The sequence below is a fragment of the Ovis canadensis genome, chromosome 1, assembly GCF_042477335.2.
Source record: "Ovis canadensis isolate MfBH-ARS-UI-01 breed Bighorn chromosome 1, ARS-UI_OviCan_v2, whole genome shotgun sequence".
In the NCBI taxonomy this organism is placed as follows: domain Eukaryota; kingdom Metazoa; phylum Chordata; class Mammalia; order Artiodactyla; family Bovidae; genus Ovis; species Ovis canadensis.
Genome location: NC_091245.1, coordinates 50,976,797 through 51,002,385, shown reverse-complemented (window position 1 = coordinate 51,002,385; position 25,589 = coordinate 50,976,797). Strand labels below are relative to the sequence as shown.

At 38.0% G+C, this 25,589-nt stretch overlaps 1 protein-coding gene across 5 annotated transcripts in view; it reads left to right on the top strand.

The window, feature by feature from the left end:
- Positions 1-25,589, top strand: part of LRRIQ3 (leucine rich repeats and IQ motif containing 3) — a 198,738-nt gene that overhangs the window by 72,638 nt on the left and 100,511 nt on the right. The window contains exon 6 of one of the 5 annotated variants that reach the window (XM_070292180.1): positions 21,604-22,367. The exons of the other annotated variants lie outside the window; for them this stretch is intronic. Coding sequence (XP_070148281.1) covers positions 21,604-21,609 — 6 coding nt within the window. The 3' untranslated portion in view covers positions 21,610-22,367. Of the gene's footprint in view, positions 1-21,603; positions 22,368-25,589 lie in introns of those variants that run through there. 5 annotated transcript variants of the gene reach the window in all.

Sequence of the window (25,589 nt, the reverse complement as noted above, 5' to 3'; positions counted from 1 at the left end):
CCATTTTGCTTTTCTGAGTTTCTTCTTCTTAGAGATGGTTTTGATCACTACCTCCTATTCAGTGTTATGAACTGTTCCATCCGTAGTTCTTCAGGCACTCCGTCTATCAGATCTAATCTCTTGAATCTATTTGTCACTTCCACTGTATTATCGCAAGGGATTTGATTAGGCCATACCAGAATGACCTAGTGGTTTTCCCTGCTTTCTTCAATATAAGTCTAAATTTCGCGATAAGGAGTTCATGATCTTAGCCACAGTCAACTCTCGCTCTTGTTTTTGCTAACTATATAGAGCTTCTCCTTCTTTGAGCGCAAAGAATATAATCAATCTGATTTCACTGTTGACCATCTGGTGATGTTCATGTGTAGATTCTTCTTTTGTGTTGTTGGAAGAGTGTGTTTGCTGTGACCTGTGCATTCTCTTGGCAAAACTCTGTTAGCCTTTGCCCTGCTTCATCTTGTACTCAAAGGCCAAACTTAAGGCCTATTACTGTAGGTATCTCTTGACTTTCTACTTTTTATCCCAGTCTCCTATGATGAAAAGAATATCTTTTGGGGGGGGGAGTATTACTTCTGAGTTCTCGTAGGTCATCACAGAACCATTCAACTTCAGGTTCTTTGGCATTAGTGGTTGGGGCATGTACTTGGATTACTGTGATGTTGAATGGTTTGCCTTGGAAATTAACCAAGATCAATCTGTCGATTTTTGAGATTGCACCCAGGTACTGCATTTTGGACTCTTTTGTTGACTTATGAAGGCTAGTCCATTTTTTCTAAGAGATTCTTGCCCACAGTAGGAGATATAATGTTCATCTGAATTAAATTCACCCATTCCAGTCCATTTTAGTTCATTGATTCTTAAAATGTCAATGTTCACTCTTGCTATCTCCTGTTCGACCACTTCCAATTTACCTTGATTCATAGGTTCCTATACAGTATTGTTCTTTACAGCATTGGGCTTTACTTCCATCACATGTCACATTCACAACTGGGCATTGTGTTTTCTTTGGTTCCATCTCTTCATTCTTTCTGGAGCTATGTCTCCAGTCTTCTCCAGTAGCATCTTGGGCACCTACCGACCTGGGGAGTTCATCTTTCAGTGTCATATATTTTTGCCTTTTCATACTGTTCATGGTTTTCCCCAGTCAAGAATACTGAAGTGGTTTGCCATTCCGTTCTCCAGTGGACCACATTTTGTCAGAACTTTCCACCATGACCCATCCATCTTGGGTGGCCCTACATGGCATGGCTCTTTGTTTCACTGAGTTAGAAAAGATTGTGATCTATGTAATCAGTTTGATTAGTTTTCTGTGATTGTGGTTTTCATTCTGTCTCTTCTCTGATTGATAAGGTAAGAGACCTGTGGAAGCTTCCTGATGGGAGGGATGGGCTGTGTGTAGAACTGGGTCTTAACTTTGGTGGGTAAGGCCATGCTCAGTAAATCTTTAATCTAATTTTTTGCTGATGGGTGGGTTTGTGTTCACTCCCTGTAGTTTGGCCTGAATGACCTCCTTCAAAAGGACTTATACTGGCAAGTCCTACTCAGTCTCTTGTGGGGTCACTGCTCCTTTTTCCTAGGTCCTGGTGTGCACAAGGTTCTGTTTGCGCCTTCCAAGAGTCTGTTTCCTCAGTCCTTTGGAAGTTTTGTAATCAAAATCTCATTTGCCTTCAAAGTGTAATTCCCTGGACATTCTCAGTCCCTTTATCAGATCCTCCAGTTTGGAAATTTCAGTTGTGGGCTTACAACTTTCATAGCAGTGCGAGAACTTTCTTTGGTATAACTATTCTCCAGTTTGTGGGTCACCTGCATGGCGACTCTATGGTAGGGCTAATGATGACTTTCTCCAAGAGGGCTTACATCATACTCCGCCTCTACCAGGACTGCTGCTACCTTGAGAACCCCTGTGGTAGGCCACGGCTGACCTGTGCCTCTACAAAAGGCACTCAAATACTCAAAAGCAGGTCTGGTTTAGTCTCTTGTGGAGGCCACTGCTCCTTTCCCTGAGTCTTGATTCTCACAAGGTTTTGTTGTGCCCTTCGAGCAGCTTAGTTGCCTCCTTTCCTGTTGCCCTCATAAACTCACCTCTGAATCTTCCTTGAGCTGATGTAGTAATATGTTGTTTGGTATGAAAGGAATCACCTAAGAGGTAAGAAAACGTGATGGCCTGGAACCTTTACTGTTAAAACCTCCTGGAAAGGAAGAACATTCTATGTGTTGTGGATCTCTATCTTCTTTGGCAGCCCAACTCCTAGAATCATATTCTAATTTTTTCTTAGGACTTCAGTAACAGTCTCCTGTCTTGAGGCACTGATATTGGAATTTCACACCCTTTATCTTGACTCATCTTCTGGAGAGGGTACATATGTTCTCCCTAGTTATCAGCAAATGAGGAAAAAGATCAATAGGGCAATCCAATCAGTTTCTCTGAAACAAATTTCTTACTTTGAACTACTTCTAACACAATGAATGTTCACATCTTGTTCTCCTTTATGGCATTATATAGTTCCTGGAAACATAATATAATATAGGAATCGTCTATACTAAAGTAAGATTTGCTTTAGAACTGCTAATTTGTTTGAATTCTAGGATACTTTTATTGATTTTCCTTTGCTTCCAAAGATTTATTTTTATCATAGCTAATACAGATAAAACTATTACATTTCATGTTGAATACCATTTCTGTAAAATAAAATAGAGCAAAGTATACTCAAATTTAATCCTTCTGTGAACCCTTTCCATTGATCACTGTTAAATGCAACACACACATACACATACACACACACACCCCTGAGGTTGTTTGATGTAATATTTAATAAGATTCAAAAATATAAACTGACTTTTTAATTATATCATATGCATTCAAAATACATGAAAATCCAAACCATCAATATGTTAATTGTGGTTATTTAAGAGGCAGAATGTTATTATTCCTTTCTTTCTGACTATTTTGTATATTCATTTTTCTAATGGAAATCATGTTTTATTTATATAATAAAAACAAAGTTTTTGCATTGTGGATAAAAACATTTTTCCCCATTTTTTATAATATAAGTATATAAATATTGGAGAAGGCAGTGGCACCCCACTCCAGTACTCTTGCCTGGAAAATCCCATGGGTGGAGGAGCCTGGTAGGCTGCAGTCCATGAGGTTGTGAAGAGTAGGACACGACTGAGCGACTTCACTTTCACTTTTCACTTTCATGCATTGGAGAAAGAAATGGCAACCCACTCCAGTGTTATTGCCTGGAGAATCCCAGGGATGGGGGAGCCTGGTGGGCTGCCGTCTATGGGGTCGCACAGAGTGAGACACGACTGAAGCGACTTAGCAGCAGCAGCATATAAATATTGCTTTCAGGAACCTCTATTTTGTGTTATATTCCACATTAACTATTCTCTTTTTTTAGTTAAACATTCTCTTTAGAGCACTTTTAGGTCCCTAGCAAAATTAGCAGAAAGTAAGGAGAGTCTCTATGTACTGCCTGTCCCCACATATGTACAGTATCCATTATCTACATCCCATACCACAGTGGTATATTTGTTACAATCAATGAACCTACATTGACACAACTCTATAATATTATAAGCCAAAAAATGCTGAAAGTACTTTTGACCTTTTCTTTGTTTAGTTTAACAGTAAATTATATTAAAAAGTATTAAGATGGTTGATCTTATATCAGATTTAGAAAATATGGAATGGGTCACTTTATTTCATTAAGTGGGTTGTTTAAAAAACTTGTGGATAGATATTTCATTTTTTGCATTTCATTGTTTTCTGAAGAGACATTCCTTACACTAGGAACTGACCTTTGTTATCATGAGCTTCTGGGATGTTGTACTAACTCATCTAAGTCTTAAGAAAAAAGCTTTGTAGTAACTTCCTTACATCTTCTCTAAGAATTGCTCTTTTTTATTGCCTATTAGTCATTTTCAGGCCCCGTCAGCATAACAGCTCATTTCAAATGGGAATTTTTTGAATACTTAGAATGCCCTTAGCACTATAACAAATTCTAAGACCTTAAAAATTGCCATCAAGCAGTTACTATCTGGAACTTTTAGGGAGATGGGGGGAAATAGGAGAAACTTACTGGGTAGGGACTGATGATATAATATGTAATTGAAAGGTGTAGGCAAATTCAAAGCAAGTTTCATCAGTTGCCTGACTGACGTCTAAGGGTCTGATCAGAGGAGTTGGAGTTTTGGGAAATAGTGGCTTTTAGGGTAAGATAGAAATATGAGATATTTATCAGAAGAGTCTCTTAAAAGTAGATACTTGGGCTACCAGGAGTTAAGGACAGTTTAATTCACCCTTCTTTTGGGACCCAAAGAAGGAAAAATGATAACTTATAAGTGAAGCTATAGCTTACTGACTTAACACATAGGGGCTAACTTTTATCTTTTTTTTTTTTCTTTTTTCAGTGAAATATTTATTTAAATATATAGATTTATTGAAGTATAGTTGACTTACAATGTTTCAGGTGCACAGCAAGCTGATTCAGTTACACAAATACACATATCTTATTGAAATTATTTTCCATCATAAGATTACTAGATATTGACTATAGATCCCTGTGCTATACAGTAAATCTTTGTTGCTTGTTGCATATCTATTTTTTAATTAGAAATCTAGCATTCTAGTTATACTAAGTCAAATAAGTAGAATCAAAATGTCATAATATTTTAATCAGGCAAAAATTCATGTTTTCTAAAATATATATATTTACATATTTATATATATATGTGTATATGAAAGTTCTTCTACTACACTTGATAAAGACTTAAAAAAGAACATCAAAAAAATGAGATGGAGAAATTTTAGAACATAAGCTAAATGAAATGGGAGCACTAAATATGAAATAGAAAAAGTGAAACAAACTAAATAAAAGTGAAAATTATCATATAGTCCAGCTTTTAAACATGACTGCTCATTAGAAACATATCTGGAACTCTAGAGGAAAAAAAGCAATACCTGAGCATTTGTATTTTTCAAAAAATTTCAATATAATTCTGGTATGCATCTGGGTTTTAAAAAGTGATTACAGGTTTTTCTGTTAGAGCCTAATTTTGATGATATAGAGTTCTATTATTTTTCTGTTGACCTATCATGATACAATGGTATTCAGTGAGTAATAGGTACATAATCACATTAGTAAAAGATGTTTATCAGTTTCCATAATCAATAGCCAAACAAAAAATAAAAGACAATTACAATTACAAGCCATAAGGGAAACCTGATTAACAGTATCAATGGTTACATACAATTTGGAGGGGGGTCAAGCAGAGTGAAGTGGTGAGTGGAAGTGCATACATGCACACGTTTTCATCCACCCAGTCAGTCTATGTCTTTTGCTTGGTGCATTAATCCATTTACATTTCAGGTAATTATCGATATGTGTGATCCTGTTACTGTTTTCTTAATTGCTCTTGGTTTTTTTTCTGCAGGTCTTTTCCTTCTCATGTGTTTTCTGTCCAGATAAGTTCCTTTAGCATTTGTTGTAAAGCTCATTTGGTGGTGCTGAATTCCCTTAATTTTTGCTTATCTGGAAAGCTTTTGATTTCTCCATCAAATCTGAAGGAGAGTCTTGCTGGGTAGAGTATTTTTTGGTTGTAGGTTCTTCCCTTTCATCACATTAAATATATCATGCCATTCCCTTCTGGCTTGGAGAGTTTCTTTTGAGAAACCAGCTGATCAACTGATGGGAGTCCCCTTGTATGTTATTTGTCATTTTCCCCTTGTTGCTTTTAATACTTTATCTGTCTTTAATTTTTGTCAGTTTGATTACTATGTGTCTTGGTATGTTCCTCCTTTGGCTTATCCTTCCTGGGACTCTTTGTGCATCCTGGACTTGATTGACTATTTCCTTTTCCATGTTAGGTAAATTTCAGCTATTATCTCTTCAAATAATTTCTCAGGTTCTTTCTCACTCTTTTTTCCTTCTGGGACCCAAATGTTCATGTGTTTAATGTTGTCCCAGAGGTCTTAGGCTGTCTTCATTTCTTTTCATTCTTTTTTCTATATTCTGTTCTGTGGCAATAATTTCTACTGTTTTGTCCTCCAGGTCAATTATCCATTCTTCTGCCTCAGTTATTCTGCTTTGGCTTCCTTCTCATATATTTTTCATCTCTGTTTATTTGTTCTTTATTTCTTCTAGGTCTTTGGTAAAAATTTCTTGCATCTTCTCAATATTTGCCTCCACTCTTTACCCACGATCCTGGATCATCTTCGCTATCATTGTTCTGAATTTCTTTTTCTGGAAGGTTGCCTATCTCCACTTTATTTAGTTGTTTTTTAGGGGTTTTATGTTGTTCCTTCATCTGACAACTTTCTACTTTTTCATCATGATTAACTTTATGGAATATGGTTTTTGTTTTAGCTGCTGTGGGATTGTTCTTCTTGCTTCTTCTGTCTTCACTCTGATACATGAGGCTAAAAGTTTCCTGTAAGCTTGTTTATGGGAAGGACCTGCTCTGGTGGGCAGGGCCTTGTTCAGTAAAACTATTATCAGCTGATGGGTGGAGTTGCACTTCCTCTCTGGTAGTTGTTTGGCCTGAGGCAATCCTGGGGCTTAGGGGCTCCATGATAGGGTTAGATGTTTCCCCATCTATTTGCTATGAAGTGATGGGACTGGACGCCATAATCTTAGTTTTCTGAATGTTGAGTTTTAAACCAGGTTTTTCACTCTCCTCGTTCACTGTCATTCAGAGGCTCTTTAGTTCTTCTTCACTTTCTCTCATAAGGGAGGTGTCATCTTTGTATCTGAGGTTATTGATATTTCTCCTGGCAATCTTGATTCCAGTCTTGATTCCTGGAATCAATTCCTCCAGCCCAGCTTTTCCCATGATGTACTCTGCACATAAGTTAAATAAGCAGGGTGACAATATATAGCCTTGACATACTCCTTTCCTAATTTGGAACCAGTCTGTAGTTACACGTCCGCTTCTAACTGTTGCTTCTTGATCTGCATACAGATTTCTCAGGAGGCAGGTAAGTCTGTTATTCCCATCTCTAAGAATTTTGCAGTTTGTTGTGATCTACTCAGTCAAAGGATTTGGCATAGTCAATAAAGCAAAAGTAGATGTTTTTCCAGAACTCTTTTGCTTTTTTAGATGAACCGGCATATGTTTGCAATTTGATCTCTGGTTCCTCTGCCTTTTCTAAAACCAGCTTGAACATCTGGAAGTTCATGGTTCATGTACTGTTGAAGCCTGGTTTGGAGAATTTTGAGCATTACGTTGCTAGCATGTGAGATGAGTGCAATTGTGTGGTAGTTAGAACAAACTTTGGCATTGCCTTTCTTTGGGATTGGAATGGAAACTGACCTCTTCCAGTCCTGTGGCCACTGCTGAGTTTTCCAAATTTGCTGGCATATTTAACAACATCAATTTTGGGGATTTGAAATAGCTCAACTGGAATTCCATCGCCTCCATTAGCTTTGTTCATAGTGATGCTTCCTAAGGTCCACTTGACTTCACATTCCAGGATATTTGGTTCTAGGTGAGTGATCACACACACCATCATGATTATCTGGGTCATGAAGATCTTTCCTGTGTAGTTCTTCTGTGTATTCTTGCCACCTCTTCTTAATATCTTCTGCTTCTCTTAGGTCCATACCATTTCTGTCTTTTATTGTGTCCATCTTTGCATGAAACTTGGTAGAATAATAATTAACAAATAGTGTAGGAATAATTTAATTGCCATATATAAAAATGTAAAGGATTTTTCTTGTAAAATTAATTTTTTTCAAAAAATTTAAGTATAGTTAATGTATAATATTAAGCTAGTTTCAGGTATACAGAATAGTGATTCAGAGTATTTTTGCAGATTATACTTCATTATAGGTTATTAAAAGGTAATAGATATAATTCCCTATGCTAAATAGCATATCTTTATTGCTTATCTATTTTATATATAATAGTTTGTGCCTGTTAATCCTATATCCCTAATTTGTCTCTCCTCCCTTCCCTCTCCCCTCTGATAACCACGAATTTGTCTCTGATAACTATGGTTTTGTTTCTGTTTTGCATATATTTTATTTGTTTTAGTTTTTAGATCCGATATATAAGTGATATCATATAGTATTTGTATTTCTCTGTATGACTTACTTCTCTAAGTATAATATTTTCTAGGCCCATCCACATTGCTGCAAATGCCAGTATGTCATAAAAATTATATATATAAAGTTATATCCTTATTACAACCCCAAACTAAATAATCTCTAAATGGAATAAATATTTAAAAGTAAAAATACAAAAGCAATAATGTCAGAATAAAATGATTCATCTTTTTATAATCCCAGAGTTGGGAAGAGTTTTTTTTAGCATTGTATGAAGAATAGAATCCCCAAATACTCACTGGTTTGATCACTTTAGAATTAAAATTTTATGAACAGAAAATGACACTAATAAATAAAAGTAATACACAAATGATAAGCTGGAAAAAAACATGATAAAGAAAAATTCACTGAAATTATTCCTTCCAAATTAAATGGAGTAAAATTCTATATGGCAAGTCCATACCTACAGAATAATGTAAAAAGAATATGAGCAAAGAAAAAGATAATAAAGATAAGTCACAAAGTATAAAATAGAAGTGGTCACTGTAAAGAAGTTATCTTTTATTAATGATAAATCTAAGTCAAATTTGCATGTTTCATAATACAACTATATTATCTTATTTGTTTAGACATTTCCAAAGAGTTTAAGGTTTACAAAGTCATTTAAGTTTATAAATTTTTAAAGTTAATTATCAAACTGTGACATAATCAGAGGTAAGAGCAAATGAGCCATAGGATATCATTTAGAAGGGGATATTAATAATTTTGTAGCATAATGGAAAGAAAAATTACAGTAATAGGTCGGGAACTTATCAGGAAAGGGGCCTGTAGCAAATTTAGCTTACTTCAAGTGAAGGAGAGAAGAAGCAAAAGGACAGCTGTCTGAAAGTGTACAATAAGACTGTGGTTTCAGAATCACAGCAAAAACCATGATCATGCCAGAAAACCTATCCTAAGAAATGGTGGTATAAGTGCCTATAGTATGGAAAATGAACTGGATGAAAATAAATTAAGGACATAAACTTGAGCCAGTTTTCTTCTTGTCATAAAATCAGTATTCACCTCTGAGTCAGTTGCCAAAAAAAAAAAAAAAAAGGGAGGGGGACTAAAGAGAACTGAGCTGAAGAGTGTGTGTTCTCAGCTGCTTAGTCATGTCTGATTCTTTGTGATCTCATAGACTATAGCCTGCCAGCCTCCTCTGTCCATGAGATTTTCCAGGTAAAAATACAGGAGTGGATTGCCATTATCTCCTCCAGGGGATCATGCCAACCCAGGGGTTGAACCCATGTCTCTTGCATCTCCTACAGGGTACCAGGTATATTTCTAGTCTTTCCATGATATAATTCAGAGAGGAATACTCCTTTCAGTCCTTGGAAATGTGGACACAGTATCTTTATACACAGAGCAAAAGGTAAATTCCACATTGTATATTTTAACCAAAGAAGTTCTGTGGTTACAGTGCCAGCTGTTCTCTAACTAGTGCCAGAGGGTCAGGATAACATGAAGATATATGAATATGAACTGCTGAGGTGGAAATATGATTATGAAAAACATTTTTCAATAAGAGAAAAATGGACACTTCACTGAATAATATTAACAATAAAGGAGTTTTTACTTACATTTGTATTTCTATTTGTCTTATACCCTTATGAGAAAGTCAACATATTGTATATTACAGTTCTTAGGTATGCATGTGGAATCAACAGAATTGACATTTGCAAGGAGATGTTAAATCATGCCAAGAGAGTTACCATCTCTTATAATTTATAGGTATCTCCCTTATAAGTTTTTCCTAATTTCTATCTATCTCAGGTTTAAGTCACCTCATTCTCCTTAATTAACCTCAATATACAAAGTATTTGCTGAGCAGTACGGGCTTCCCAGGTGGCCCTAGTGGTAAAGAATGCCTGCCAGTGCAGGAGACATATGAGATGCAGGTTTGATCCCTGGGTTGGGAAAATCCCCTGGAGAAGGAAATGGCAACCCACTCCAATATTCCTGCCTGGAGAATCCCAAAAGAAGACTGTCAGGCTACAGTCCATAGCATCGCAAAGAGTCATACACAACTGAAGCGACATAGCACACATAGTCTGTCATGAGCACTTCATAGTTCTAGTCCCTGTGCCTTTTCCACAGGTATTATGCTCTTAGGTAAACCATCTGCTCAGTTCTCTCATTTCCTAGTGAGCTCTCTGGTGACTCAGGCAACCCTCACAGTTTCACAGCTGAAATTATGTATTAATATAGCATTCACTTGCTACTTTTTAAAAATAATTCTGAAATTTCTGGATTTAAAAAATTTTCTCATCATGTCTGTGGAGTCAAGCACAGTTTGTGATGTCACAGGTTTTTCCAGAAAGGAAGTACTGTGGCAGTTAAGTGTACAAAAGTTTTAATGGGAAGTAACACTCTTTAAGGGCTTCCTAGATGGCACTAGTGTTCAAAGAGCCCACCTGCCAATGCAGGAGACATAAGAGACATGGGTTTGATCCCTGGGTTGGGAAGATCCCCTGGAGAAGTACATGGCAACCCACTCCAGTATTCTTGCCTGGAGAATCCCACGGACAGAGGAGCCTCGCGGGCCATACTCCATAGTGTCACAGAGAGGGACATGACCGAAGAGACTTAGCATGCACACAGAAAACACTTCAAAGGAAAATGGAAGAAGTGGAGAGTCAAAGTTTCTGCCAACCAACCAGGAGCTCTGAAGCAAAGTCTGTCTCTATCTCAAAGTCTAATAATGACCAGTAATGGCCAGGTCCTTGTAACACTGCCTTAATCAGTAATCACCTAAAGCTGGCCCAGAGAATAATATGACCTCAACTTGAAAGCAGGGGTGAACACTGAACAGCTGACAGCTGGAGCTGTCAGCTAGCCACACCCCTTGCATCTGAGTAGCTACAAATGTTGTCTAATATTACCCTACTGTGACTCTGTCCTCAGTTCAATTCAGTTCAGTCACTCAGTCATGTCTAACTCTTTGCTATTCCATGGACTGCATGACATTACTTTGCCAACTAAAGTCCATCTAGTCAAAGCTATGGTTTTTCCAGTAGTCATGTATGGATGTGAGAGTTGGAATATAAAGAAAGCTGAGCCCCAAAGAATTGATGCTTTTAAACTGGTGTTGGAGAAGACTCTTGAGAATCCCTTGGACACTAAGGAGTTCCAACCAGTCCCTCCTAAAGGAAATCAGTCCTGAATATTCATTGGAAGGACTGATGCTGAAGCTCCAACACTTGATCACCTGATGTGAAGAGCTGACTCATTGGAAAAGACCCGGAAGATTGAAGGTGGGAGGAGAAAGGGATGACAGAGGATAAGATGGTTGGATGGCATCACTGACTCGGTGGGACATGAGTTTGAGGAAGCTCTGGGAGTTGGTGATGGACAGGGAAGCCTGGTGTGCTGCAGTCCATGATGTCGCAAAGAGTTGGACATGACTGAGCAAGTGAACTAAACTGATTTAATTATGTGAACTTATGTGCGTATGTATTCACTTATGATGCTTATGTGTAAATCTCGAACTAATGACAGCAATGATACAAAGCATAATTAGCATAAGTAGAAATTAGAATTACTTTCTTATTAAATGGCACTTAATTGTACCTGTGAAGCTGTATAGTGTTAATTTCAGTGAACTTGGATGAGTTAGAAGTTTATATTGCAAACTGTGACAACAATTTAAAAGATTTTAATAAAGGATTAATGATATTCTAAGAAAGGAGAGAAAATGGAATTATATAAAAAATGCTCAATTAAAATTACAGAGGTCGGAAATAGTATAGAATACAAGAATGAGAACAGAAGAAGAAAGGAATTCAGTAACAATTAGGATAAATATTAATCCAACTATATATAGCCACTTTAAATGATGATCCAAGTACATGTTATATATAAGAAACTTACTTTAATTATTAAATACATATGTAGATTAAAAGTAAATGGTCAAGGAAGGATATACCATGTTAACATTAATCAAAAGAAAATGGAAATAGCTATGTTAAGTTCAGAGAGAGCAGACTTCACAGCAAGGGAAGTTGTCGGGCATAGAGGAGTATTTGTTGTTATTGTTCAGTTGCCAAGTCATGTCATGTAGACCCCATGGACTGCAGCATGCCGGGCTTCTGTGTCCTTTACTGTCTCCTGGAGTTTGCTCAGACTCATGTCCGTTGAGTCACTGGTGCCATCCTCTCATCCTCTGTTGCCCCCTTCTCCTCCTGCTCTCAGTCTTTCCCAGCATCAGGGTCTTTTTCAGTGAGTCGGCTCTTTGCTTCAAGCGGCCAAAGTATTGGAGCTTCAGCTTCAGCATCAGTCCTTTCAGTGAATATTCGGGGTTGATTTCCTTTAGGATTGACTGGATGGATCTCCTTGCTGTCCAAGGGACTCTCAAGAGACTTCCCCACAGTTCGAAAGCATCAGTTTTTTGGTGCTCAGCCTTCTTTTTAGTCCAGCTCTCACATCTGTCACATGATTACTAGAAAAGCCATAGCTTTTACTATATGAACCTGTGTAGCAAAGTAATGTCTTTACTTTTTAATACACTGTCTAGTTTTGTCATAGCTTGTTTTTCAAGGAGCAAGCAACTTTTAATTTTGTGACTGCTGTCACTATCTGCAATGATTTTGGAGCCAAATAAAATAAATTCTGTCACTGTTTCCATTTTTCCCCCCTGTCTGTTGGCCATGAAGTCATGGGATGGGACTGGATGCCATGATCCTTGTTATTTGAATGTTGAGTTTTAAGCAAGATTTTTCACACTCCTCTTTCACCTGCATCAAGAGGCTCTTTAGTTCCTCTTTGCTTTCTGCCATTAGGGTGGTCTCATCTGCATATCTGAGGTTATCGATATTTCTCCTGGCAGTCTTGGTTTCAGCTTGAGCTTCATCAAGCTGGCATTTCACATGATGTACTCTGCATATAAGTTAAATAACCAGGGTGACAATATATAGCCTTGATGTACTCCTTTCACAGTTATGAACCAATCCATTGGTCCATGTCCCCTTCTAACTGTTGCTTCTTGACCTGCATACAAGTTTCTCATGAGGCAGGTAGAATCATCTGGTATTCCCATCTATTGAAGAATTTTGCAGTTTGCTGTGATTCACACAGTCAAAGGCTTTAGCATAGTTAATGAAGCAGAAGTATATGGTTTTGTTTTATTTTTATTTTTTAATTTCCCTTGCATTTTCTATGATCCAATGGATATTAGCAATTTGATCTGGTTCCTCTGCCTTTTCTAACCGATTTTGTATATCTGGAAGTTTTTGGTTCACGTACTGTTGAATCCTAGCTTGAAGGATTTTGAACATTATCTTGTAGCACGTGAAATGAGTGCAATTGTTCTATAGTTTGACCATTCTTTGGCATTGCCCTTCTTTGGGGTTGGAATGAAACTGACCTTTTTTAGTTCTGTGGGTATTCTGCGTTTTCCAAATTTGCTGGCATACTGTGAGTGCATCACTTTAACAGGATCATCTTTTAGGATTTGAACTAGTTCAGCTGGAATTCCATCCTGTCCACTAGTTTTGTTGGTAATAAGGCTTCCAGTGGCCCACTTAACCTCACACTCCTGCACGTATGGCTTTGGGTGAATGATCACACAATCATGGTTATCCGGGTCATTTAAATCTTTTATGTACAGTACTTCTGTGTATTCTTGCCACCTCTTCTTAATATATTCTGTTTCTAATAGGTTTTTACCATTTCTGTATTTATTGTGCCCATCTTTCCAGTAGACTTTGCATTTTCATTCCTAATTGATACAAATTTACTCAGCTTTTTTGTTTCTTTTCCAAACTTTCCATTTTATTTTTTCCGTTTTCTTTTTTTCCTGTAGCTGTGACAAGCTTGATTTTTCTTTTTAAAAACCTAGTAAGCAAAGTAACTCTATAGCCTACATCAGTTTAAATAACTCAGGTCTTTTGTACTGGTCACTGTATTTGAAATTTTATTTTATGGAATTTTGGACTCTAGAAGGAAGATATTTTCCTCCAGATAGTATTTCCATTTGCTCTCACCAAGTTCCATCAATACTGGTCTAGCTGAAATTTCAAAACTTGAGATTTTATGAATTATTCAAGTTTCATTTTTGTTTACTACTGTTCACTTACATTTTAGCATGTAGTCTTTTGAATTCCCAGTTAAATGTGGACAACATCCTCTCCTTGGGTGGACATGGGCTTTGATATTTGACTCTCAACCTCCTGAGCCACCAAATCTGTACTTTAGTTTAAAAGTTGTTTCTCCAGATAATCTCAGAACAAAAGCTGCTTTTAGTGCTGGGCCTACCGTGCTGGGGTTTTCCCTTCTCTTAAATTTTGACCTGATAAATCCTGACTTTCTTGATAAATCTCTCCTGCTTTTCAAAATAATTTTAAAAAATTCTTTTATCTAGATTTTTTAAACTTCAGAATTGGCCCAAATTTCTGTTCTATCAACTGCGAGTGTGTCTTGACTCTACATATTCCCTTTCTGTTATTAAATAACTGGAACAGGTTTTTTTTTTTTTTTTTTGTCCCAATAGCTATTATCTTATTTTCTTAGAGTGTGTTTTAAATCTCAAATCTAATTTACTTTACATTGATTTTATAATTTAAAGGGTTAACTGTATTACTCAGTGTTTCTTTTTGGAGTCACTGCCACAATAGTCTGTATCTTACACATTATTGTTTGCTATGGAGTAACTATTATGTGTTTGGTGGAATATGTACCCAATAATTGTCATTATTCTTTTATTTTACAGTTGAATTCTAATAATGTTTTATCTCAGCCTTAAAATAAATGGTTTTATAGGTTTCTCTCTCAGTTTTAAGTAGTATAGCTTGAAACTTGATTCATTATAACTTTTTAAATGCCACTGATAATTTGTGTTGGAGATTCAGAGTAATAAAACATATTAAAATTCTATTAATGAGTTCAAATGAAAATTCTTAAAGTGTATATGCTTCAGTTCAGTTGTTCAGTCATGTCCAAATTTGCAACCCATGGACTACTACACGCTAGGCTTCCCTGTCCATCACCAACTCCTGGAGCCTACTCAAGCTCATGTCCATTGAGTCAGTGATGCCATCCAACCATCACATCCTGTGTTGTCCCCTTCTCCTCCCACCTTCAATCTTTCCCAGGATCAGGGTCTTTTGCAATGAGTCAGTTCTTTGCATTAGGTGGGCAAATTATCAAGTGTCATCTTCAGCATCAGTCCTTTGAATAAATATTCAGGACTGATCTCATTTAAGATTGACTGGTTTAATTTCCTTGCATTTCAAGGGACTCTAAAGAGTCTTCTTCAATGCCACAGTTCAAAAGCATCAATTCTTTAGTGCTCGGCTTTCTTTATACTTTCACATCCATACATGACTACTGGAAAAACCATAGGTTTGACTAGATGGACATTTGTTGGTAAAGTATTGTCTCTGCTTTTTAATATGCTGTGTAGTTTGATCAAATTTTTCTTCCAAGGAATAAGTGTCTTTTAATTTCATGACTGCAGTCACCATCTGCAATGATTTTGGAGCCCCCCAAAATAAAGTCTGTCGCTGTTTCCATTGTTTCCCCTTCTATTTGCCATGAAGTGAAGAGACAAAACATGGTCCCCTGGAGAAGGGAATGGCAAACCACTTCAATATTCTTGCCTTGAGAACCCCTTGAATAGTATGAAAACACAAAAAGATAGGACACTGAAAAATGAATTCCCCAGGTTGGTAGGTGCCCAATTTACAACTGGAGATCAATGGATAAATAACTCCAGAAAGAATGAAGAGACAGAGCCAAAACAAAATACCCACTTGTGGATGTGACTGGTGATGGAAGTAAACTCTGATGCTCTAAAGAGCAATATTGCATAGAAACCTGGAATGTAAGGTCCATAAATCAAGGCAAATTGGAGGTGATCAAACAAGAGATGGCAAGAGAGAACATGGACATTTTAGGAAACAGTGAACTAACATGGACTTGAATGGGTGAATTTAACTCAGATGACGATTATGTCTACTATTGTGGGCAAGAATCACTTAGAAGAAATGGAGTAGCCATCATGGTCAACAAAAGAGTCCGAAATGCAGTAACTGGATGCAATCTCAAAAACGACAGAATGAACTCTGTTCATTTCCAAGGCAAACCATTCGATATCACAGTAATCCAAGTCTTTGCCCCTTCAGTAATGCTAAAGAAGCTGAAGTTGAATGGTTCTATAAAGACCTACAGGACCTTCTAGAACTAACACCCCAAAAAGGATGTCCTTTTTATTATAAGGGACTGGAATGCAAAAGTAGGAAGTCAAGAAACACCCGGAGTAACAGGCAAATTTTGCCTTGAAGTAAAGAATGAAGCAGGCCTAAGGCTAATAGGTTTTGTCAAGATAACACACTGGTCATAGCAAACACCCTCTTCCAACAGCATAAGAGAAGACTCCACACATGGACATCACCAGATGGTCAACACTGAAATCAGATTGATTCTATTCCTTGCAGCCAAAGATGGAGAAGCTTAATACTGTCAGCACAAACAAGACTGGGAGCTGACTGTGGCTCAGATCATGAACTCCTTATTGCCAAATTCAGACTTAATTGAAGAAGTAGGGGAAACCATTAGACCATTCAGGTATGACCTAAATCAAATCCCTTACGATAATACAGTGAAAGTGAGAAATAGATTCAGTGGATTAGATCTGAAGGACAGAATGCCTGAAGAACTATGGATAGAGGTTTGTGACATTGTGCAGGAGGCAGGGATCAAGACCATCCCCGAGAAAAAGAATGCATAAAGGCAAAATGGTTGTCTGAGGAGGCCTTACAAATGCTGTAAAGAGAAGTGAAAGTGAAAGGAGAAAAGGAAGGATATACCCATTTGAATGCAGAGTTCCAAAGAGTAGCAACGAGAGATAAGAAAGCCTTCCTCAGTAATCAATGCAAAGAAGTAGAGGAAAACAATTGAATTGGAAAGACTAGAGATCACATCAAGAAAATTAGGGATACCAAGGGAGCACTTTATGCAAAGAAGGCCACAATAGAGGACGCAAATGGTAAGGACCTAACAGAAGCAGAAGATATTCAGAAGAGGTGGCAAGAATACACAGAAGAACTATACAGAAAAGATCCCTATGACCCAGATAATCACGATGGTGTAATCACTCACCTAGAGCCAGACATCCTGAAATGCAAAGTCAAGTGGGCTTTAGGAAGTATCACTATGAACAATGCTGGTGGAGGTGATGGAATTCCAGTTGAGCTATTTCAAATCCTAAAAGATGATGCTGTGAAAGTGCTGCACTCGATATGCCAGCAAATTTGGAAAACTGAGCAGTGGCCACAGGACTGGAAAAGGTCAGTTTTCATTCCAGTCCCAAAGAAAGGCAATGCTAAAGAATGTTCAAACTAGTACACAACTGCACTCATCTCACACGCTAGTAAAGTAATGCTCAAAATTCTCCAAGCCAGGCTTCAGCAATACATGAACCATGAACTTTCAGATGTTCAAGCTAGATTTAGAAAAGGCAGAGGAACCAGAGATCAAATTGCTAACATCCACTGCATCATCAAAAAAGCAGGAGTATTCCAGAAAAACATCTACTTATGCTTTATTGACTATGCCAAAGCCTTTGACAGTGTGGATCATAACAAACTGTGGAAAATTCTGAAAGAGATGGGAATACCAGACCACATGACCTACCTCCTGGTAAATCTGTATGTAGGTCAAGAACCAACAGTTAGAACTTTACATGGAACAACAGACTGGTTCCAAATTGGGCAAGGAGTACATCAAGGCTGTATTTTGTCACCCTGCTTATTTAACTTACATGCAGAGTACATAATGCGAAATATCAGTCTGAATGAAGCACAAGCTGGAATCAATATTTCTGGGAGAAATATCAATAACTGCAGATATGCAGATGACACTGCCGTTATGGAAAAAATCAAAGAACTAAAGATCCTCTTGATGAAAGTGAAATAAAAATGTGAAGAAAGTGGCTTAAAGTTCAACATTCAGAAATCTAAGATCATGCCATCCGGTCCCATCATTTCATGGCAAATAAATGAGGAAACTGTGGAAACAGCAGCAGATTTTTTTTAGGCGGGTTGGGGAGGGGGGGCTCCAAAATCACGGCAGATGGTGACTGCACCCATCTAATTAAAAAATTTTGCTTCTTGGAAGAAAAGCTATGACCAATCTAGAGAGCATATGAACAAGCAGAGATGTTACTTTGTCAACAAAGGTCCATCTAGTCAAAGCTATGGTTTTTCCATTAGGCATGTAAGGATGTGAGAGTTGGACTCTAAAGAAAGCTGAGCACCGAAGAGTTGATGCTTTTGAACTGTGGTATTGGAGAAAACCCTTGAGAGTCCCTTGGACTGCAAGGAGATCCAATCAGTCCATTCTAAAGGAAATCATTCTTGAATATTCATTGGAAGGACTGATGCTGAAGCCAAAACTCCAATACTTTGGCCACTTGAAGCAAAGAACTGACTCATTGGAAAAGACCCTGATCCTGGGAAAGATTGGAAAAGGGAGGCAAAGGGGATGACACAGGATGAGATGGTTAGATGGCATCACTGACTCAATGAACATGAGTTTGCGCAAGCTCCAGGAGTTGGTGATGGACAGGGAAGCCTGGCGTTCTGCAGTCCATGGCGTTGCAAATAGTCGGACACAACTGAGTGACTGAACTGGACTGAACTGATGGGACTGGATGCCGTGATTCTCATTATTTGAATGTTGAGTTTTAAGGCAATTTTTTCTCTCTCCTCTTTCACTTTCTCTAAGAGAATCTTTAGTTTTTCTTTGCTTTCTGCCATAAGGCTTGTGTCATCTGCATATCTTAGGTTGTTGATATTTCTCCCAGCAGTTTGATTCCAGCTTGTGCTTCATCCAGCCCAGCATTTCGCATGAGGTACTCTGCATATAAGTTAAATAAACAGGGTGACTATATGCAGCCTTGATGCATTCCTTTCCCACAGTCTGTTGTTCCATGTCCAGTTCCAACTGTTGCTTCTTTACCAGCAAGAGATTTCTCAGGAGGCAGGTCAGGTGGTCTGGTATTCCCATCTCTTGGAGAATTTTCCATAGTTTGTTGTGATCCACACAGTCAGAGGCTTTGGCTTAGTCAATAAAGCAAAAGTAAATATTTTTCTGGAACCCTCTTACTTTTTCAATGACCCAGTGGATGTTGACAATTTGATCTCTGCTTCTGCCTTTTCTAAATTCAGCTTGAACATCTCTAAGGTAACGGTTCATGGTTAGTTTTTGATAAATGTGTTGTTTTGCACAGGTAGTTTGCATTTCAGTTTCAGGGAATACTAAAAAAAAATGATTCTGCATGTTTATTTGACTTTTTATTTACATTCCTTAACTATAATGAAGAACACTTCTATAGTTTTTTGAAAACTTGAATCCTAAACACCTGGAAAATCATGTCTCTTAGTATTCTGTTAAAAATGTTGATACTTTATAATTTAAGCATTTCGTTAGAATTCTGACAAGCACTACTGGATCTATTCTCTACAGTTTTTTTTATAACATTTCTACTGAGATATGACTTACATAACACAAAATTCATCCTTGTTAGGTATATAACTCAGTGGATTTTAGTCTTTTCACAGACATTCCCAAACCCACTATCCAATTCCAGAACATTTCGTCAAAACCAAAAATATCCCACACCTATTAGCAGTACTCCCAACAGGCCTTCAGTTCATTTCAGTTCAGTCGCTCAGTTGTGTCCGACTCTTTGCAACCCCATGAATTGCAGCATGCCAGCATCCCCGTCCATCATCAACTCCCGGAGTTTACTCAAACTCATGTACATTGAGTTGGTGATGCCATCCAACCATCTCATCCTCTGTTGTCCCCTTCTCCTCCTGCCCCCAATCCCTCCCAGCATCAGGGTCTTTTCCAATGAGTCAACTTGCATGAGGTCACCAAAGTATTGGAGTTTCACCATCAGCATCAGTCCTTCCAATGAACACCCAGGACTGGTCTTTAGGATGGACTGGTTGGATCTTCTTGCAGTCCAAGGGACTCTCAAGAGTCTTCTCCAGCACCACAGTTCAAAAGCATCAGTTCTTCGGCACTCAGCTTTCTTCACAGTCCAACTCTCACGTCCATACATGACTACTGGAAAAACCATAGCCTGGACTAGATGGACTTTTGTTGGCAAAGTAATGTCTCTGCTTTTGAATATGCCATCTAGGTTGGTCATAACTTTCCTTGCAAGGAGTAAGTGTCTTTTAATTTCATGGCTGCAGTCACCATCTGCAGTGATTTTGGAGTCCCCCAAAATAAAGTCTGACACTGTTTCCACTGCTTCCCCATCTATTTGCCATGAAGTGATGGGACCAGATGCCGTGATCTTCATTTTCTGAATGTTGAGCTTTAAGCCAACTTTTTCACTCTCCACTTTCACTTTCATCAAGAGGCTTTTTAGTTCCTCTTCACTTTCTGCCATAATGGTGGTTTCATGTGCATATCTGAGCCTTCAGTTCTGTTCAGTTCAGTCTCTCAGTCGTGTCTGACTCTTTGTGACCCCATGAATTGAAGCACGCCAGGCCTCTCTGTCCATCACCATCTCCCGCAGTTCACTCAGACTCACGTCCATCTAGTCAATGATGCCATCCAACCATCTCATCCTCTGTCGTCCCCTTCTCCTCCTGCCCCCAATCCCTCCAAGCATCAGAGTCTTTTCCAATGAGTCAACTCTTCGCATAAGGTGTCCAAGGTACTGGAGCTTCAGCTTTAGCATCATTCCTTCCAAAGAAATCCCAGGATTGATCTCCTTCAGAATGGACTGGTTGGATCTCCTTGCAGTCCAAGGGACCCTCAAGAGTCTTCTCCAACACCACACTTCAAAAGCATCAATTCTTTGGTACTCAGGCTTCTTCACAGTCCAACTCTCACATCCATACATGACCACAGGAAAAACCATAGCCTTGACTAAACGAACCTTAGTCAGCAAAGTAATATCTCTTCTTTTGAATATACTATCTAGGTTGTTCATCACTTTTCTTCCAAGAAGTAAGTGTCTTTTAATTTCATGGCTGCAGTCAACATCTGCAGTGATTTTGAGCCTTAGCAACCATTAATTTATTTTCTAGCTCCTTGAGTGTGCCTCTTCTGACAATTTAATATAAATTGGATATAAAATATGTGATTTTTGAGTGGCCTCTGTCAGTTAATATAATATTTTAAAGATGTATCCATGTTGTAACATATATTAGTCCTTTATTTTTATAATTTAATAATATTTCACTATAAGAATTTGCCACATTTTAAAGTCATTCATTATTTGTATTGCTTCCTGTTTATGACTGCTATTACTAATTCTGCTCTGAATAGGCATATACAAATATTTGTGTAGACATGCTTTTCCATTTTATTGTGTATATATCTATTAGTGGAATTATAAGATGATGCAGTAATTATGTTTAACTTTCTGAGGAACTGCCAACTATTGTCCACAGCAACTGCACCATTTTACATTGATATCATCAATATACAAGACTTCTAATTTCTTCAAATACTCACCATCACTTATTGTTTTCTGTATTTTTAATTATAGATATAGTGAGTACGAAGTAGTACACTGTGACTTTTATTTGCATTTTGCTAGCAGAGACATTACTTTGCCAAATAAGGTCCGTCTAGTCAAGGCTATGGTTTTTCCTGTGGTCATGTATGGATGTGAGAGTTGGACTGTGAAGAAGCCTGAGCGCCGAAGAATCAATGCTTTTGAAGTATGGTGTTGGAGAAGACTCTTGAGAATCCCTTGGACTGCAAGGAGATCCAACCAGTCCATTCTGAAGGAGATCAATCCTGGAATTTCTTTGGAAGAAATGATGCTAAAGCTGAAACTCCAGTACTTTGGCCACTTCATGCAAAGAGTTGACTCATTGGAAAAGACTCTGATGCTGGGAGGGATTAGGGGCAGGAGGAGAAGGGGACGACAGAGGATGAGATGGCTGGATGGCATCGCTGACTCGATGGACATGAATCTGAGTGTTTCCGGGAGTTGGTGATGGACAGGGAAGCCTGGCGGGCTGCGATTCATGGGTTGCAAAGAGTTGGACACGACTGAGCAACTGAACTGAACTGATCTGAACTGAACTGAGTGGCTAATAATGCTGAGAATCTTTTCATATATTTACTGACCATTTGTATATCTTCATTGGAGAGCTATCTATTAGAAAATCCTGTGATCATTTTATTATAACTTGTCTTTTCATTGTTGAATTATAAAAATCCCCTGTATATTTTTGGATACAAGTCTGTTATCGTACATATTATTTGAAAATAGTTTGCCATAATGTATGTTGTCTTTTCACTTCCTTAATGGTATCCTTTGACGCACATAGTTTTTAACGTTGATGAAATCCAATTTACATGGTTAATTTTGTCACATATTTTTCTGGTGACATCTAAGAAACCATCTTCTAAACCAGAGTCTCAAGGATTTATTTTTATGGTTTTTCTAAGAGGTTTCTAAATTTAGCTCCTAAATGTAGGCATATGATTCATTTGAGATAATCTTTATATAGTATGAGATAGAGGTTCAAAATCATTTTTTTACATTAAATATCCAGTTGTCTCACACCATGTTTTTTGAGGGGAAAACAGAGAAAAACTTCCCCTCCTCCTATTTAATTATCTTGGTACCCTTGATTGACTATATATAAAGATTTATTTATGGACTGTAAGTTTTATTTCATTGATCTGTATGTCTATCCCCCACAATCAGTTTTTACTCTGGAATTTTTAGTATTTAAATAATATGCAACTGTAAAAAGAAAGTCCAATGTCTTACGCATATCTAGCAAATCTCTAACTATTTTGTTATGCTTAAGATTTAAATTTATATCCTCAGATTTGTGTTTGATATCACCATAATCAAATTCAAAGATGAATCAATATGGAAACTCCTCTCATGTGTTCCAATGATATATTACTTACTTCCAAGTTTTTAAAAAGTTTTGCAATCTTAAGATTCATGGATAGATAGAAAATTTGATGTGGGGAGAAAGTTTCTATGAATTGACAAGTGGAAAGAATATTCAAAGACCTTAGAGACAGAGACTTCTTATATCCATAGAATTTTTGTTTATCCCACTGAGAGGCCACAGTGTATATTACAAATTTTGTGGCCTTCATAATACAAAATCAACTTTGCCTGCATACTTTAAATATAACTGATATATATTAGCATACTTATATATATATATATTTTTTTAATATGAATGTTAAAACCTGGTTTTATTTTTATCAATTTTCATTGGATTTTACCTGGAGAGGGAAATGGTAACCCAGTCCAGTATTTCTGCCTAGAGAAATCCTTTGTGACAAAGGAGCCTGGCAAGCTACAGTCCATGGAGTTGCAAAGAGTCAGACATGACTGAGGAAGTAATCATGCATTGGATTTTAATTGCCTAACAATGTTGTGGTAGTCTCTGCTGTACAGCAAAGTGAATCGGTTATATATACACTTGTCTCTACTCTTTTCTAGATTCCTGTCCTATTTCAGTTCAGTTCAGTTTAGTCGCTCAGTCATGTCTGACTCTTTGCGACCCCATGAATCTCAGCATGCCAGGCCTCCCTGTCCATCACCAACTCCTGGAGTTCACTCAGACTCACTTCCATCCAGTCAGTGATGCCATCCAGCCATCTCATCCTGGGTCGTCCCCTTCTCCTCTTGCCCCCAACCCCTCCCAGCATCAGAGTCTTTTCCAATGAGTCAACTCTTCGCATGAGGTGGCCAAAGTACTGGAGTTTCAGCTTTAGCATCATTTCTTCCAAAGAAATCCCAGGGCTGATCTCCTTCAGAATGGACTGGTTGGCTCTCCTTGCAGTCCAAGGGACTCTCAAGAGTCTTCTCCAACACCACAGTTCAAAAGCATCAATTCTTCGGCACTCTGCCTTCTTCACAGTCCAACTCTCACATCCATACATGACCACAGGAAAAACCATAGCCTTGACTAGACGGACCTTAGTCGGCAAAGTAATGTCTCTGCTTTTGAATATACTATCTAGGTTGGTCTTAACTTTTCTTCCAAGAAGTAAGTGTCTTTTAATTTCATGGCTGTAGTCACCATCTGCAGTGATTTTGGAGCCCCCCAAAATAAAGTCTGGCACTGTTTCCACTGTTTCCTCATCTTTAGGTCACCATAAAGCATAAGTTTCAAGTGCTATGCTCTAACTTTAGTGCTTATTTTCACCTCAGCATACTGTGGGAACATCAGAGGGGTGGAATTTTTTGTTCTTTAGGAGATTGTCATTTATATGGGGTTATAGAAAATGACCAATACATCTATATAAATAAACACAACGTGATAGAAATATTAAAAAATGAACATCAAAAATGAATAAATCAAAGGTTCAGTTTAGTTCAGTCACTCAGTCATGTCTGACTCTTTGCAACCCCATGAACTGCAGCACACCAGGCCTCCCTGTCCATCACCAACACCTGGAGTCCACCCAAACCCATGTCCTTTGACTTGGTGATGCCATTGAACCATCTCATCCTCTGTGTCCCCTTCTCCTCCTTCCCCCAATCCCTCCCAGCATCAGGGTCTTTTCCAATGAGTCAGTTCTTTGCATCAGGTGGCCAAAGTATTGGAGTTTCAGCTTCAACATTAGTCCTTCCAATGAACACCCAGAACTGATCTCATTTAGGATGGACTGGTTGGATTTTCTAGCACTCCAAGGGACTCTCAAGAGTCTTCTCCAATGCCACAGTTAAAAGCATCAATTCTTTGGTGCACAGCTTTCTTTATAGTCCAACTCTCACATCCATACTTGACACTGGAAAAACCATAGCCTTGACTAGATGGACCTTTGTTGACAAAGTAGTGTCTCTGCTTTTCAATATGCTGTCTAGGTTGGTCATAATTTTCCTTCCACGGAGTAAGCGTCTTTTAATTTCATGGCTGCAGTCACCATCTGCAGTGATTTTGGAGCCCCAAAGAATAAAGTTAGCCATTGTTTCCACTATTTCTTCATCTGTTTGCCATGAAGTGATGGGACTGGATGCTGAGATCTTAGTTTTCTGAATGTTGAACTGTAAGCCACCTTTTTCACTCTCCTCTTTCACTTTCATCAAGAGGTTCTTTAGTTCTTCTTCACTTTCTGCCATAAGGGTGATGTCATCTGCATATCTGAGGTTATTGATATTTCTCCCGACAATCTTGATTCCAGCTTGTGCTTCCTCCAGCCCAGCATTTCTCATGATGTTCTCTGTGTGTAAGTTAAATAAGCAGGGTGACAATATACAGCCTTGACATATTTCTTTCCCAATTTTGAAGCAATCTGTTGTTCCATGTCCTGTTCTAACTGTTGCTTCCTGACCTGCATACAGATTTCTCAAGAGGCAGCTCAGGTGGTCTGGTATTCCCATCTCTTTCAGAATTCTCCACAGTTGATTGTGATCCACACAGTCAAAGGCTTTGGCATAGTCACTAAAGCAGAAATAGATGTTTTTTCTGGAACTATCTTACTTTTTTGAAGATCAAAGATTAGACTGAAAAAAATGTGAACAAAATTGTGGAAGTGAAAAAT